This window comes from Phyllostomus hastatus, unplaced genomic scaffold (genome assembly GCF_019186645.2).
Source record: "Phyllostomus hastatus isolate PE091 unplaced genomic scaffold, TTU_PhHast_1.1 phas_scaffold_345, whole genome shotgun sequence".
In the NCBI taxonomy this organism is placed as follows: domain Eukaryota; kingdom Metazoa; phylum Chordata; class Mammalia; order Chiroptera; family Phyllostomidae; genus Phyllostomus; species Phyllostomus hastatus.
In genome coordinates, this window is record NW_025334024.1 from 5550431 (window position 1) to 5568874 (window position 18444).

The 18444-nt window shown below is 43.0% G+C and overlaps 1 protein-coding gene across 1 annotated transcript in view; it reads right to left on the reverse strand.

Annotated features, from left to right (window-relative positions):
• Positions 1 to 18444, reverse strand: part of CDH13 (cadherin 13) — a 1008841-nt gene that overhangs the window by 478128 nt on the left and 512269 nt on the right. Inside the window, exon 5 of the mRNA XM_045818585.1 lies at positions 148 to 300. Within this exon, the coding sequence (XP_045674541.1) occupies positions 148 to 300 (153 nt within the window). The remainder of the gene's footprint in view (positions 1 to 147; positions 301 to 18444) is intronic.

Genomic DNA, 18444 nt, shown 5'->3' on the forward strand with positions numbered 1-18444 from the left:
TCAACACTCCTCAGGTCCCATGGAAACACACTTGGAGTCACACCACCCTGGGTGTGATGACGCACAGAAACAACAAGCTCCGCGGGAAGAAACCGTCTTTGACAGCCGCAGCTCTTCATGCAGGATGGGCACTTGAGGGGTACTCACTTGATAAGAAGCAATAGTTTCTCTGTCCAAGGTCCGTGTCACGGAGACGCTGCCCGTGTTCTCATTGATTCTGAAAATTCCTTTAGGCTCTTGATCCACTCCCTTTCCAGTGAGCCGGAACTTGGACCCTTCTGGTCTGTCACTATCGACTACCTGGTCAGGGGAACGGATTGACATTTAGACTCTGGCACACAGAGAGGGTGCATTACAAACATACCTCAGCCAGCCACCCACTCAACACAGGTGTTAACACAAAGGTGCCTAACAATCTCTAGTAAAGTAGTATCACCCAAAATAGCATCATTGCTTAACACCTTTCATCTCAGTATGCAAATCTTTGCAGTTTAGAGCTGTGGAGGCTCACCGGCACTGGGGTGACATGCAGAGGAGAATCCAGGAGGGAAATAACTCCAGCAAAGTTCAAGGTTAGACATTTATATTATTTTTAACTCCCAAGAAACATATTTTTTTTCTGCAAGCAAGACCAAATAGACAATGAAAACAATAGAACTTCTGTTTGATAATCTTACACTGGGCAGGCAGTGACTAAGGTGCTAGGTGTTTACATACATCTTCACCCACTCCATTGGTTCTACAAGGTACTAGCCACAGGGCTGAACAAGCATTTTTATACACATTTTTATTTAAAAGAAAAGAGACCTCAAAACGATGCTGGGTCAGGGGACATTGTTATTTGCACTTAATGGATGAAACCACTGAGATGCGGAGATTAAGTAAGCTGGCCACAGCAACAGCCATTAGAAAGACAAAGATGGGATTTCAGAATCCATCTTCAGTTTCTCTGGAGACATTGCTTTGCCGCACTCAGTTGTGAATTTACTTTAAGATAATTCCCTACAGGTTGTTAGCCTTGCTTTGACACTTGAAGAATAAATTCAGAAGATAAAGATGGAAGAGGGTATGTCCAGGCAGAGAAAAGAGGACAGGGAGAGGCAGTGGGCAGGAGACAGGGGGACTAGAAAGTTTCAGAGACTGTGTCACTAGTGTGGTTTGAGTCTCAGAGGTGAGGTTGAGAGGCAATTAGGAAAAAATTATATTTTGTTTTCTTTATGGCATTTGAAGGTGTCCAATGAAAGAGAGATTATTACTTGCAAAAATTGGTTTTAGAGTTTGCCCAAGTATTCACCTATATTTTGTGTCACTCTGTCATCAGTATCTGCAAGCATTAATTTGATTATAACAACAATTTAAAAGTCAGGAACGCAGTAGACCTTCAAAACATACAGATAAAAGTAAGCTGATGTTGATTCAGGTGCAAGCTGTTTACAAATGAACAGGCACCTCTTGAAACTTAGGCAGCTGTGCCTGGGGGGTTTGTTTGGGTGACCAGAACAGGAAACGTGCCTTCTACTGGAATCAGCCTCCCTCCCTCCCTCCCTCCCAGCCAGGTCTGTGGCCACCAAGCCTGCAATTCCAATGGCTGCCACCAGGTGGCGGTGGTGCCTAAGGCAGCTTGACCCTCAAGGTGAGGTTCCTCTGCCATGACAGTTGAGTAAGAGCAAGGCATAGCTCTACACGGCGATATGGTGTTTTCCTGATTTAAAATATTCTTCATTAAAATACACTGAGAATTTTAATTAAACACCAATTACTTCTGTTTTCATTTTAAGATAATGGAAAATATCCAAAACAAGACTAAAAGTAAAGTCACTGCTTGACTTGTTTTAATCCAACTGACATTCTCTCCCAAGCCACTCCCCTGGTTGGAAGCTCCATGAGGTCAACAGCTCAGCATATTGGGCTCACCACTGGGCCCCAGTGCCTGGCACGGTGCCTGGCACATAGCAGGAACCAAGGCCAACATTCTGTTTAACGAAGAGCACCCCTGTTCAGGCAAACATTTGTCCCAGCCCTAGCTTGGCCAGTGATCAACCGGGTGACCTTGGACATGGTACTTTGCCTCTTTGGCTCCTGACTTCCTCATCTGTATGATGAAGATAACGCCACTTCTTCCCCAGGGTTGTTACTGGGGATTTAATGAGATGGTGTATGCAAACCATCCTTCCAGGCACATAAAAGAGGCTCCGTAAATAGTAGCTAATGATTGCAATACTAATCATAACATAACAATCCTAATGAAATTATGCCATTGTTGATAATGGGTAAGATGTACCTCTAGGCATAAAAACTCATCTTAGCCATAATATTTTATGAAAATCTCTAAGGGAACACATCTCTTCACAATCCTCTCTGGTTTGAGAAAGAAGGGTTCTGGAAGCAGACCTCCTGTGGGAAGGGGCAGCTGAGAAAACATCCCTTTTCTTTGTCACCTCCATGTTTACTGTCCCTCCCCTTTGGCCCAAATGTGGATTAGAACCTTTTCTTCTTGCTCCCCTAGGCATGCCCGGCAGCTAGGTCCTTTCCAGAAGGTCATATTATCCTGGAGGACAATCTAAAGGGAAGTAAAACTGGGACACCTACAGGAGCCCCGGAGCTGCTGTGCTTCCCAGGAGTGGACGTCCGGCCCCATCTCTCTACTGAACAGGGTCCCTTGGTGAGGACAGGCCAGGGGGAGCCTTCTGCGCTCTGTTCTCTCCTGACCCTTCCCTGCTCAGAAACAGCGGGAGGACAGCATCCCAGACCTTCCGGTAGAAACACAGGGGTAGACTGTCCTGAAAGCTCTCTTGGGGCAAACATTGACGCCCTCCCATTTCTCCACCTGCCACTCAGCGCAGAAAGCTGAATTCTAGACTCAGAGATTTCCTTGGGACAACTTTCCTCCTGCTGTTAAGGTCAGGTTCAGACGATTTTCTTGCTCGCTCTCAGAGAGCTTGACCCAGTTGGCCTCCGAGAAGCGGGGTCTTGCAGAGAGGACTCTGTTAAATGAACACAGACTGTTGGATTTAAGTGACTTTTTCCCAGGGAAAGGAGCAAGTCCCATTGCAAGCACCTCTGCTGGGCACGACTCATCTCTCTTTCTCAGTAATTTCATTTTTATAGCCTGGACTTTGAACATATCTGTTGAAGCTGCCTCCTGGTCCTCAGCGCTGTGTCCACTTTGAGATAATACCACAGAGCCACACTGGTTACAGTGCGCCCCGACTGATGGGCCTTATGTGTCCCCCAGCACATAAGGGAAGTTGGGGGCCTCATTGTCCCTGGGACACTGGTCTCAAGATGTGTTTCCCTGGACCAGCATGGACATCACCCGGGAACCTGATAGAAATGCAAATTCTTAGGCCCCACCCAGACTCCTAAATCAGAAGCCCAGGGGCGGGGGAGACCTGGATGATTTTGATGCACACCCAAGTTTGAGGGCCACTGATTTAGACAGGTTTCATCCCCATCTATACTCATTATAACTGGCAGTGATTTCCACAGCTACCATTTGGATCTTTCTGCTAAAAAAAGGCTGGGTTTATTTGCTACCTTCTTCCTAAACCTAATATTTTAAACATATAACAGTAACAGGAATTCTCCGAAAAACTTGTTTTCTAGAACACTAGTAAAGTGGAGCTGGTATTTTTCCAAGTCCAACATCTCTACACGTGCCAAAGGCATCCCAGGACCTTGGAGAGGAAAGCATGGGAGAGGGGCCACTCCTCAGGGAAAACACAGGCGTTTGGGTCCCATTTAGATTCTGGACTCACCCACCATCTCTCCAGCTTCTTGGTTTCTAGGGACCCCAGTCCACTCCAGCCTCACCAAGCTGGGAGGTGGGAGGTATGCAAAGCCCACAGACCCAGAGAGGAGCCCAGCCACACATCAAAGCTATTCCACATAAGTGGGTTTCTAGATGACGCTTATTATACCCTGTTAAACTCCTGAAAAGTGTCCAGGTGCTGCTTCACAGCTATGCGCCCAGCCCCAGGGCCGGGGCCCTTTGTTGCCGCTGTTAATGTGACAGAATGTAAGAAATCCAGTGCACCCCTTCCGGCCAGATCCTGTGCCAGTGTCAGTCCAAGTTCCTGCAGCAGCTGTTAACACCCATTATCCCACATAGCAGGGCTTCACAATTAGCTGGTCTTTCCTATTATTCTTTGTAATTCGACACTTCTTTTCACAGTGGGATTTTTTTCTTATCCTCTGAGTTGGAATGGAAAAAAAAAAGCTAATAATGAGAAAAAACCTGGACTGTGGGCATGTAAATAGCACACAGAAGTCTTGCTGCATATCTGGGTAAAGTGACTTCCCAGATAGCCTTGGGAGTGGCCAGCGGACTACCTGTGCCCCTGGCACAGCACAGCTGGGACCAGAGTCCTCTGCGCCCAGGGAGGGTGGGAAGTACTGGGGCCCGCAGCAGGCAGTGGCTGTTTGATTTGAGTTTCAAAGGATGTTCTCACTGTGTGATTCTTACAGAATATGCCCTGTTATGGACAAAGTCAAGGCCCTTTTCAGTCCAGTCCCCTCATGCAGTCCTATCCCCACCTCTATTCTCAGCTGCAAGTAACCACTGATACCAGGTTACATGTGCTGTTAACGTATTCTATGAATTGACGCATATGTATATGTACTCACAGAATATAGAGCAACTTTGCATGCTCTTAAATAAACAGGATCATTCTGTATAAGTTATTTTACATTTTTTTCTATTCAATGTGTTTGGAATACACATATACATACATACACATCTCCCAACTTTTGGGGAAATAATTTTACATTTATAGAAACATTGCCAAAGTAGTAGAGTTCCCATGTACTTTTAGTCCAGTTTCCCCTCTAGTGTAACCACAGAACTTTGGTCCCAACTGAAAAATCAGCGTGGGTGCGTGGCTATTAACTGCCCTCCAGATTTCACGTATTCCAATTTTACCAGTGTTTTCTACTTCCAGCCTTTTTCCAATACAAAATCCAATCTGGAACCTCATGTTGCCTTTAGTCAGTGTGGTTTTTAATTGCCTGTTTTGGTGGCTCCGTGTGGGTTCAGACTTTTCCTAATTGTACTGACATTAGTCGTTTTCCCTATGGAAAATGTATTTGATGTATCGAAACGCCACAGTCACCAGGTTTTATGTATCATAGCCCTGCCCCCTGCTGATCTCCAGTATCTGCACCTTAACTCACATTTTGCACAAGAGATTTTTGACTGTTTCATTCTCAGTGCCTGGAATGATGCATTTAACACAGTAAGCTTTCAATAAATATTTGCTTACCAAATAAGTAGACGAATGTTCGAGTAGTCTCCTAACTGGCCTCCATGCTTCTGATTTCTCCTTTCCCCTCCTATCCTAAGTCTGGTTAACCTGAAATGCAAGCTCAAATCTGACTGAGAAGTCCCCAGATTGAATGTTTCAAGGGTTCCCAGGGTAAAATCCCAGGGGCTCTCTTTGATAGGTCTCCACCTGCTTCTTCACCTCCAACTTTTTGCCACAGCCCAACATAGGCCTTCTGAACTTTGTCCGCTTTCCCTGGACCTGGGTCTCTGGACTTCCCTTCCCCATCCTGTTCTGCTAGAGACCTCTCCTGTCTTCCTGGACTCAGCACCAGAGGTGACACCCTCACTGGGGCATCTCCTGACCTCTTCTGCCCCATTCTGTGGAGACCAAACCTCATTCTCTGAACTTAACCCTGTTCATCAGTGAGGTCTATTAATGCAGAGGTCCCCAACCTCTGGGCCGGGCCAGGCCTGTTAGGAACCAGGCTGCACAGCAGGAGGTGGGCTTGAATGCACTGTGCTTAAATCATCCCCAAACACTCTATACCCCACACCCTGGTCCAGAGAAAAACTGTCTTCCACGAAACTGTCCCTGGTGCCAAAAAGGTTGGGGACCGCTGTATTAAAGCACAGAGAACAGATGGCCTCTTTCTTGGTAGCGGTAATTGTCCCTTGGGCTATTTATTTCTTATTCCCTTTAACATTTCCTGAGTTTGAAATATAGAAGACACTTGATTAAATCTTTTAGTGAAGAAGTTCAACTTTATTTGCATATTTTTATGTGGTCATAAAATCCTCATAAACTCACAAATTAAAATAAAAAACAAGGTCTATTATACAACCTTTTTTGTTAAAAAAAAAGTGCAGTCACTTTACCTCTGCAACATCAGTACCTTTTCATTTCTCCTTTTACAAATCCCTGAAGTTGACTTCCCTGGCAACTTCCCTGACCGCCTAGGAGTCAGGAAGGGGCTCCCTGACCTTTTCAGTCATAACCGCCCCCCCAGACCCTCTCAGTAAACACTGCTTGTTATGCAAAGCCGCCCCAACACAAATGCCCCAGTACTTCTTCCCTGTCACATCCGACTACACTGATGCTTCTAATTCTCCCCTGTTTAGAAAATCAAGAAAGCCTTCAGAGGATAGAAGACTGTATCATAGCAGACTATTCATAGATATGATCAAAAGAATGAATAAATATTCATTTATTGCCCTGAAAAACTGCCCTGGCTGGCGTAGCTCAGTGGATTGAGTGCAGGCTGTGAACCAAAGTGTCGCAGGTTCGATTCCCAGTCAGGGTACATGCCTGGGTTGCAGGCCATGACCCCCAGCAACCGCACATTGATGTTTCTCTCTCTCTCTTTCTCCCTCCCTTCCCTCTCTAAAAAATAAATAAATAAAATCTCTGAAGAAAAAGAAGAATGAAAAACTGGAAAATGATGAGACCTCTCCCCCAAATTACCGAAGGGAACAGGTCACATGTGAACTGTGTAGGTCTTTGGGGGATGGAGCAGGGATGATACTTTTTTCCTTCACCTTTACAATATTTGTGGTTTCACAAAATGACACTATACTCTTTATTTATACAGTAAAAAATAACTTTTTTGAAAGTGTGAGAATAAATATTGAAATTAATATACATGATAATTTAGAAGATGTTTTTTATTCTGTTAAATAGGGAAAAATACCCACTTATTGCCAAAACCTATAGTTATTAGAAGGCATTTGCTTTATCATTAGATTGGTTCTCTAAGGTTATCTATAAGCACTAATTAATTTTTAGCTGCGATTTAGTACTTGGCATGCCTTTGAACTTGAACATATTTAGCCACTCAGCAGTTCAGGCAGCTATTACATCCACACCCTATTCTAACCTTCATGTTGGTCAAACTACTTTCAACCACTTGGTCATAAATTAAGAAGGGGAACTAAGGAAAATTCAGTGCCAAGAGTCCCAGTACCCCGGTGCAGAAACACTGAACCAAGGCTTTGGCAATCCAGTGAGGGAGGACGGCAGCTAGACACCCAGTGGACCAGTGGTTCACATACAAGCTAGGACTGGCTGCTTTCACCACCCAGTCTCCATTGTTTCCTAATGGAAACAGTGGTTTCCATTGTCCCATGGGGGTTACTAAGATTCAGGGCAGGATGGTGCACTTGGGAAGGAACATCAAACCCCAGTGATGCCAGATGAGGGCATAACTAGACCCACTATCTTTATCCTGCATCTATCAGTGTTTTCATTGCACCAGCTTTGCCTTTTTTCTTTTATAACAAAGACATTTAAGATTATTCCCAAGCACAGTTTAAACTGAGTTCCACAGGGTTCAGTGTTAACTGTTGGGTTGATGATTTTTGTGTTATTTTCTGATAGTTTATAATTTTTTGGTCACTTTCTCTAGGCTGTAGGATTTTTATTTATGAGAATACTTCTTAATTCTCAAATATTGACAATGTTTTAATTGTTTATTTCCCATTTATCATATAATAATGTGGCTTATGAAATTTCTACTGTTGAGTTTTTAAAAAGATTTGTTAGTGGCCAAGTGCAATATCATTTTTACTAAATGATCCATGGATACATCAAAGAATGGATATTTTGCAGCATTATTCACAGTGGCCAAAAAGCAACCCAAGTGTCTAGTGATGGATGAATGGACACACAAAATGGGGTACATCCACACAATGGAGTATTACTCAGCCTTAAACATGAGTGCATTATGTTAAGTGAAGTATGACAGTCACAAAAGGACAAATACCGTACGGTTGCACATATTTCAATGTGTAATTGGCACAATGCTGTTCTTATGGCAGGAGCTCAGGTTACGTTTGTTAATGACCATACTGAAATGATGCCACCATTTACTGTCTCTCTCCCATGACTTTCTTTGCAATGCCTCCTTTATGAACACAATTTCCTCTAACATTTGGTCTTCCTCCACTTTGTTTTCTTCCATTCAAAATATTTATCAACCATTTGTGAATTCTAGAGTACTCACAGCCCTCAACAGCTTACAGTTCAATATGCTGTATGAAATCTACATTATGCAACATAACAGACATACTGAATGATATGACAGCAGATCAGAGAAAGAGGAAGTCATCTTTGGGTCATTCAGACATTGTGCTTTACTTGTCTGGGCCCATTCTTTACCCATCAGAATCACCCTTTTTCATCCAGTATTGTCTAAGCGAATGACAGGGGATCTTAGTAAGTTACTTCCTTAGTGGTTTCTTAATGCATGCTGTGAGTTTAACTCTCCTGCTAACTGGGTACCTTGACTTTGCTTCTTTTTGTTTTCACCAAAAATGAAGATAGTCCCTGAAATGCCTAGTGAAAACTCTAGCTCTTCTATACCTCTGTCTCCTCTATTTATGAATCAGACTTATGGTAGCAGGGAGTAGTCACTGAAGCTTTCCTAATTATTTTGTCTCCTCTCCATTTAGGCACATAGTAGAACTATACTTCCCTGACCTTTTGAAGTTGGTTGTGGCATTAGGATTTGCTTTAACCAAATGAAATGTAGAAGTGACATGTGTCATCCTGGCTAATCCTGATCAAAAGCTTTAAGAGTTATAGTGTGCTTAGCCAAGTTCTTTTTGCTTTCTTCATGGTGACCAGCTATGTTTATGTTTCAAATAGTGGTGACTTCATCAACCTAGATCCCAAGGAAAAAACAGTCCTGAGGAACAGGGCCCCCAACTAACCCTCAGTGGACATGGAGCTTAAATAATCCTTTGTTGCTTTGAACAACTGAAATTAGGGGATGTTCATCACCATGGCAGAGCCTAGCCTATCCTGACTAATGCAAAGAGTACTTAGAAGAAGAAGGCTTATAGCTCAGAACTCATGAACAGTGTGGACTTACTGAAAGTCACATGGCCTCTCTGAGCTTCATTTCCTTCCTCTGCAAAATAGGAGAAATAAGACTTGTCCCAAAAAGATTACAGTGGGTAAATGATCTGAGAAATAGTAAATGCTGAAGTATATAAGCATGCTCAATAATGTAAGGCAATTGTTCTTATTATGATTATTAAATGGTGATGATGCTAATGATAATGGCAGTGGTGATGACAAAGCTGCCATTTATTCACCACTAACTCTGTATCACACACTCTTCTCAGCAGTTTACATACATTAGTTCATTTAATCCTCACAGCAACTCTATGGGGGTAGGTACTGATATTAATATGCACTTTACAGAGAAAGAAACTGAGCCCCACAAACTTAGCCAAAGTCAGCTAGATAATGACTTTGGATTTGAACCCAGGTATCCAGAGCCCATGGCCTTTCCCCCTATTCTATATGGCCAACTGATCAACGTGTGCTGAGCAGGGCTGAGTAGGAGTACCCTAGGAGTAAAATCAACAGAGCATCATAACCCGAAAGTGCTCTCAGTTTGTGCTCCTGGTGGCATGCCCACACCAGGAAGACTGGGGAAGAGATGTTTGTCTCAGGCCTATGCCAGCAGCAGGGCCAAGATTAGGGACTTCCAAGTCTCCATCCCAGATTTTTATGTATCCAGTGGGCCAGCCACTCACTCTGTGCACTAAATTCTTGGTGGGAGCATCTTTACCTCCTCATACCCTCTAACGTTTGTCATGGTAATGGTGGAATTTAGAGGTTTCTGCATGCATTCTGCTGTCTGAAAGGATAATAAATTAATCACACCCCCGGGCACTGTTCAAACACACACACTTAATCTCTTACTAACTTGCCAAACTTTCCTTCCTCCCCATTGCTCTGCTCCTCTCCCTTCCAACGGTTCAGATGTTTATGGTTCCCAAAGAAATATTAAACCAAATATTTATGCACTCATCTGGACCACAGTTCAGAGAAAGCAATGTAACAAAATCAGCAATATGAACCTGGAGCTATTCCCACTTGGAAGTTATAAACACGAACAATTGAACAATTTCTCCCTGGAAATGCATGTTGGCTGTCCTTTCACTGAGAGTTTCAATGCTTATTCTTATTATTCTTATAATTCAGGACAAATTTTAATGTTAAGTCTGATGTTTGGAAACACAAGCAGTGTTAAATATAAATAAAATTTCAATCATTTCCAGTTGAAAGGCCAACGTTCTATTCTGCCGTGCATATAGCTCTGTTAGAAGGGCCTGTGCACAGCTTTGACGTTCTTCCTCCCCTGAAGCAGCTACCATCTCTCACAGTTGGATCATCACTGATTAGAACCTTTCAAAGGCCGCCCACACCACTGCTTTCAGGGAAAATTTAGGCTCCCTCAGCAATGCATTGAAGGCTCCCTATAGCCTGTTCCCTGCCTGGTCTTCAACCTCAGCTGTTGTGGTGTTCACATACACCCCCCTGTCCTGTTCTGTTGTCATTTCCCCAAAAGTACCACATTTGGGCCTACCCCTGTTTCAGCTCTGGGGTTACCCTCTTCTGACTCAGAGGCTCCCATTGGAAATCGGAGGCTGGCTAGTCAGATCACCGCTTAGGGAAGCCTGGGATCGGGTTGGGGAGATACTGAGTCAGCTGAGGGCTGTGGGCCATTAAAGTCTCGTCAGCTTGAAAGTTGAGTCCACTATTTTGGGAAGACCCTTTGGGCAGTAAATACAGACCTTGACAAAGGGAATGGTCTACTAAGAATGGATATACGTAGGTTATAAGAAGGCAGATCCTACTTAAACACAGTGTTACCACTCCACAGCGGATAACTTAACCTCTTCAACACCACTACATCTCACGCCTCAGGTGTGGTCTCCAGGTTATACTCTTCCACAAAAATATCACACCCCCTTCCCCAATGGGACCTGGTAAGTGGCTTTAATTCACCAGGATATTATCAAATGGATATCGGTATGTCTCATTCCTTCCTCGCCCCTCGACTCTCTAATCACATTCATATCTTCAGAGAGGGCTTCCCTGACCGCCTTATTAAAAAAGAATAGTGACTTACCTTACAACATCATCCTCTATGCCCATTACCCTGTTCTGTTTTCCTCCCCAGAACCCATCACCACCTGGTATAGTTGTCTGTTTGTTATCTCTATTTACCATTAAATTCTATGCTCCACGTTAATGGAGACTTTTGTTTTGTTTGTTGCTGTAAACGGTGCATGGTGCACAGCAGACAAATGAATAAAGAAGCTATGTAAAGAGAAGCTGAAATGAGGGACCATATTAAGGAAAGAAAATTAATGCATAAATCAATGCACATGCACAGCTACTTTAGTTTCAAGATGGCTTATCAACTTCTGGTAAGGACCAGCTCTGCTTCTTGGGCTTGAGTTCTGAAAGTTATTCAAGTAAACCCCCAATAGAGTGATTCTGAGTGATTCTCCTAATTAAATCATCCCAATGAGACCCCATTTAAAGATTTTTTTTTTTAATTTTTAGAGAAGGGGAGGGAGGGAGAAAGAGAGGCAGAGAAACATCAATGTGTGGTTGCCTCTTGCACACCCCCAAGTGGGGACCTGGCCCGCAACCCTGGCAGGTGCCCTAGACTGGGAATCGAACTGGTAACTCTTTGGTTCACAGGCTGGCACTCAGTCTACTGAGCCACACCAGCTAGGATGAGACTCCCATTTTTAGGAATCAGGAGCATGTGCCTTGAAAATTAGCAGGCCCGTGGATGCAATGGATTGACTTGAGTAATCATCTTTCATCATCTTTCTTCAATCATCTTTCTTCTTCTGAAGCTTATGACTGCCTAAAACATGGCTTTTCCAAGGAGGTCTAACAAGAGAGAATCAAACACATGGACTTGATAAAGGCTTTGGCAAAGTGTTTCAGAAGATGCACAATAAATGAAAGGATCTTGGTAGGGGATTTGTATGGTCATGAAGTTCCTCTCAAGTCATGACAACAAATCCTCCGAAACAGCCATGGGTAAGCACAACTGCCCAGTTAAGTGCCTTGTGGGGGGTTCTTCCCGGACAGACGATGCTGTGTACTGCATTCTATCCCAGGGATACGGGGCTGGGTAGAGGCCATGAGAGGTAGGAACCCAGGAGAAAGCACACATTTGAGAAAGAAGCAAAGTGGTATGTTCTGTATCAGATGAACACCATGGAGCCCCTTAAGTGATTGGAAATGTACAAAAATGGGGCAGGACATACAGTTTTGGACATCACTTCAAGTCCCACAGAAGAGAAGACTGGCTTAGTTTTGTTGTTTCAGGAAAGCCAATCAACGCATTAGTGAACAGATTTCAGCTCAAAAGAAGGACGCCGTCCTGAGGTTGAAGAGCTTTAGCTGAGGGCACCGTCTGCCTCGTGATGGAGAAGGCTGCCCCCGAGGTGCCAGGCTTACATTGCTAGCTGGTAAAGATGCTGCAGAGGTGATCAATACAAGAGACACTGCAGTGGTTTCTCATTCCCAGCTGCTGTAATTCCTGAAGTCCAAAGCTCAGAGCATCCCTGAACATGTATGGATTAGAACTGTGTGAGCAGGCGCAGGATGAAGTGCTGCCCGGAGATCTCTGTTTAAACTCAACTCAGCCACTTTTCTACTCATCGCTTGGGCAAGGACTCGCTTTCATTTCCTGTAGCTCCATTTCTCTAGGTGCCGAGCAACATCTATCATTCCCGCTCCGGCAGTGCAATGGTTTGGAAAATGGTTTCTAGTTTAGTCTGGTCCTAACGTGTCATTGGTTTTTGACCTCGAACAAATCTTTTCACCCATACGAATATCAGTTCCCTCTTCAGTTAGATGAAGATAACAGACCTGAGCTCCCAAGCTCCTGGTAAGTACAGAGTGCTGTGGCTGGCACACAGTAGGCACTCAGTGAGTGCTAAAACTTATCTAAGTATATCTAAATACAACATGTTGATATCAGGAAGAGTAATTTCATAATTAAGAGGACATTTAAAAACCTTCAATTTGCGTCCTATGTAATAATTGCTTTCACCGAGCTGTTACAAATGTCAGGTACGGTGTCAAAGCAGCTTTATGTGCACTTCACCAGGTATTCACTATTATTCCTATTTCCAAGATAGGAAACATGAGACTCAGTAAGGTAAAGTCATTTGTCCAACTGGGTTACACAGCTAGTTCGGGGGCAGGGCCAGACAGGGAAACGTCTGAGACCAGCGGGGTCGATCCAGAACTCTGGATGCTGGTCTGAAGCCAAATCCTAGCTGCTTCATTCTTCACAGCTCAACCAGACACCTTCTCAAGGAGCTGGGCTGGTCACGTCAAGGCACCGACTGGGTTATGAAGAGGATAACCAGGTCCTCTTTGCAGGGCTCCTCCAGCAGGCTCAGACCCCCAGCCCGCACAGCACGGCGGGTGCTCACTACCACAGGGCCCAGGGCCCCGGCCCGTATGTGCAGATAAATATGCTACACAGTGGAAAATAAATGCACGCGCAGTCCTGGTGCTTTCTGACTTGAAGCCAAACAAATTTACCCAGGCTCATTTGTCAGCTGCAGTAAACCTCCTCCTTCTCAGCCGAGCTCATCCCGCCTCCCAAGTTCCTTAGTTGTTATAAGCTTATCACAGAAGTAAATCAAAATGTTCTCAAGAGGAGAAGAAAAGATAAAAGCAAAAAAATGCAACATCCTTCAGAGAGGGATATTTTTTATAGTTCCACAACTCCAGCAATTCTGTCTTTAAAAAAATCCATTATTTAATTTTAGTACCATGGAAGTGCTAGTGATGAATAATAGCTCTTCTTCTACCTCCTAGTATTTCTAAAATATTAATACTAGTTGGATACCTTTCCTAAGGGGAAACAGAAGTTGAATATTTTATAGGCTCCTGAGCCTTATTCCCATACTATGAATTTATTTGATTACTACCCATCATGTGCCCTGAGTTCTTTGAATTGTGCCTGCACCAAAGGGCCATAGGTGGGGGGAGAGGGTAAGGTATGTTGCCAAATAGCTTTTCTCATTATTTTCTTTGTCTAAGTCTTTTCTATTATCCATCAAAATGCACCGCTTATCTCTACACTAGACTTAGGCTGTCAATCATAACTAGAAGCTGCACTGGGGCATCCAACTTCAAAGACCTGGGGGCAGGTCAAATGCCCCTCATGGCTAACAGCCATTTTTTATATCTTTAGCTGCAAATTGTTGATGTTAAACTTTGAACGCTGAGTCCCAACCCATTTGTTCTTGAGCAGCTTGTGATTTGGTGTCTGCGAATGTGCATGTGTGCGCGCACGTGCAGTGTGAGTGCATGTGCTTGCTCCATCCTCGGGGTACGAGAGAGGAAACACCAAGACTGTTTCAGAGTAACTGTAAGTAGTACTATAAAGTGCTGTACTTGGCAATAAAATTTTTTAAATAAAAAAGAGGTTTCTCCCCTTCTACAAAACTAACACATGTATACTAGAAAGATTCTGGAAAATAAATCAAAGTAAAAGATGGAAAAACAACATGTTCAATGTCCCTCTTGACAATTACAACTATTTTAGCACATGAATGGCTCCCTTCCAGTCTTTTAAATGCACACAGCTACATACATATATTCTCTTGCCCTTTTTTATTAAGTATATTTTATTGATTATGCTATTACATTTGTCCCCTTTTTTCCCCTTTGCCCTCCTCTGCTTGGTACCCCCACTCCCTCCAGGAATCCCCCATCCCTTAGTTCATGTCCATGGGTCATATATGCGAGTTCTTTGGCTTCTGCATTTCCCATACTATTCTTAACCTCCTCCTGTCCATTTTGTACCTACAAATATGCTTCTTATTCCCTGTACCTTTTTCCCCATTCTCCACCCCCTCCCCACTGATAACCTTCCATGTGATCTCCATTTCTGTGAATCTGTTGCTATTCTAGTTGTTTGCTTAGTTTTTTGTTTGTTTGTTCTTAGATTGGTTAGTATCCTTCTTGTGGTTGTACAGAGGGGAAGCAGGTCTACCTATGCCTCCATCTTGGCCAGCAACTCCTATTTTCAATTACATCTTTATTTTAAGAAAATTGGAAGTTTCATAAGCAGTCACAAAAACTATCCGTTACACAGTTTTTTCCCTGACAGTACCATTTTGTAAACTATAGTACAATATTGCAATTGGGCTATTGACATTGATTTAACACACTGATTCTATGCAGATTTCACCAGTTTATTCAGATTCATTTGTGTGTGTGTGTGTGTGTGTGTGTGTGTGTGTGTGTGTATTTAGTTCTGGGCAACTTTGTCACATGTGTAGGTTTGTGTATCCATCATTACTATTAAGCTATCAAACAGTTCCCTCACTAAAAGAACCCCCATTACCATCTATAACCATGCATTCTTCTCTCCTATATATCATGTCTTCTCCACATCGCTGGCAACCACTAATCTGTTCCCCCTTCCCATAACTCCTTCATTTAGAAAATGCCATATAAATGAAGTCAAATTGTATATAACCTTGGGATTGCCTTTTTTTTTCACTCAGCATAGTTCCCTGGAGATTGTTGTTTTGTATCGATAATTCATTTATTTTGTTGCTGAGAAGTATTCCATGGTAGGAATGTACCACAGTTTCCTTAATGATTCACCAGTTGAAGTCAATGAAATACCATCTCACACCTGTCAGAAGAGCTATCATCAATAAATCAACAAACAACAAGTGCTGGAGAGGATGTGGAGAAAGGGGAACCTTTTGCACTGTTGGTGGGAATGCAGACTGGTGCAGCCGCTATGGAAAGCAGTATGGAATTTCCTCAGAAAATTAAAAAATGGATCTACCTTCTGACCTAGCAATCCCACTTCTGGGACTTTATCTGAAGGACCTCAAATCACTAATTTGAAAGAACTTAAGCACCCCTATGTTCATTTCAGTGTTATTTACAGTCACCAAAACTTGGAAGCAGCCCAAGTGTCCAACAATAAGTGAGATGATAAAATGACTATGGGATATTTACACAATGGAATTCTACTTGGCTCTAAAAAATTTTTTTTACCCTTTGCTACAGTGTGGATGGACCTGGAGAACATTATGCTAAGTGAAGTAAGCCAGTCAGAGAAAGACAAATACCATATGATTTCACTCATATGTAGAATCTAATGAACAAACTGAACTAAGAAGAAAAACAGAGACAGAATCATAGATGGAGAGCAGATGACAGCTAGTGGTGGGGGGAGGTCAGGGGATGGAGGGATTGAGCAAAAAGGAAAAAGGACTCACGGACATGGACAACAGGGTGGTGATTGCTGGGGGGGGGCGTAAGAGGACTAAATGGTAATAGAAAAAATACAATAAAGATTATATATATTTTAAAAAGATGCTATGAATATATGTACAGGTTTTTCTATGAACAGTTTTCACTTCTTTGGGATAAATGTCCAGGAGTGCCATTGCTGTGTCTATGACAGCTGCATGTTTATTTCACCAGAAACCGCCCGCTGGTTTCCAGAGCAGCTGGACCGGTGCACAGTCCCACCAGCAAGAGCCGAGTGATCCAGTCTCCACATTCTCACCAGCTTTCGCTATAGTTACCATCGTTTTAACCCTTCTAATAGACACATACTCATAGCTCACTGTGGTTTTAATTTGCATTTTCCTCGTGGCTAACAAGCTTGAACATCTTTTCATGCACTTACTTGCCATCTCTATATCCGCTTTGGTGAAATGGTTGTCTGTGCCTTTTGCCTGTTTTCTGAGTAGGTTGCTTGAGGACTTGTGCTGTTGAATTTTGAGAGTTCTTCATATATTCTACATACTAATCCTTTGTTAGATATGTGGTTTGTAAATGTTTTTCCCTAGTTTGTAGGTTGTTTTTTCATTCTTTTAATAAAGCTATTTCTAGGCCAAAAGCTTTAAATTTTGATACGGTTCAATTTATCAAGATTTTCTTTTACAGGTCATGCTCTGCTCCTCAGGTCTGACCACTCTTTGTCTAGCCCTAAATCGCTAAGATTTTCTCCCATTTTTCCTACAAGTTTCAGTTTTACTTTTTACATTTTTATTCATGATCCACTTCGATAGGAAGTCGAAGCTGAGGTTCACTTTTGCCGGCAGATGTCCGGCCGCTCCAGCACCACTCGCGGAGGAGGTAGCCCGCTCGCTGCCTTCCGCGGAACGGCCGAGCCCCTCTGGGAAGAAGAACAGGCTGGGCGTGTGTGTCTGCATCTGTTCCCGGGTCCTCTCCTGTGTTCCACTGGGCCGTGGGCGTGCTTCTCAGCGGTGACACACTGCCCTGGTCACTACAGCTGTGAAGTCTTAGCACCAGGAAGAGACATTCCTCCGACTTTATGCTTCTTGTTCCAGATGGTTAAACTACCCGGGAGCCTATGCCTTTCCACACCCATTTTAGAATAAGCATGTCTATGCCTGAAGAAAACCTCGCTGGGATTTTAGTAGGGATTACATTAAAGCATAAACATATCTTCATATTCTTTTTCTAAACATGGTATCATGAACATTTTCACTATTATTGCTAATTCCATTTTAATGGCTACCTAACATTTTAAACTAGATATATTATCATTTAACAACTATTTCAATAATAATGGTCCCTTTGCAATTATGAAAAATGTGAATAAATCTACCGAGAACATCCTGCTAAAAAACAAACAAAAAATAAACAAACTCTCTATTGCTGAATTATTTCCTTCAGATGGATTCCCAGAAGTGGGGTTACTAAAACAAAAAGGAAGACTATTCTTACAATTATTTCTATTTGGATATTCTTTCACATATTTACCTATGAGTGAAACATATTATCATTAAATTTTCATTATTCTTATTTTCATGCATTTGAATGTCAGAGTAGGAAACGTGCTTATCAAAGAAGAAAAGGGAAACTTTAGGAAAGGCAAATAATGTAGCCACATGCCTCCCAAATGATAATGGTTATTATACCTGCCTGGCCCGAATTTTCATAGGTGTTGCCACATCCCTGATCTCAGGTAATCCTCTGAACTATCCAGGGGATGGCAGGTGAGAAAAATCAATTCCTATTTTACCAGTTTAGGACAGCTATTTGCCAGTAAATTTTTTTTATTCTCTTTTTATCTTAAAGAAAAAAAAAGATTTAGTTAAGTCATTTTACTTTTACCCAGGAAAGGGAAAGGGACAAACTGACCAGCCTAACCTACCTCCTTGTCGTGCTGGCCATGGACACGGCTGTCGCGGGGGATGGCCCTGGATGGGAGGTGAGAACAGTCCAGTCGTTGGCAGCCGAGGGGGCCAGCACAGTTCCATTTATGTTTCTATCCGTCCTAATTTGGTTTTCTCCTCTTTCTCTAATGGAAGTCGAGCTTCCATGGAGAGACAGG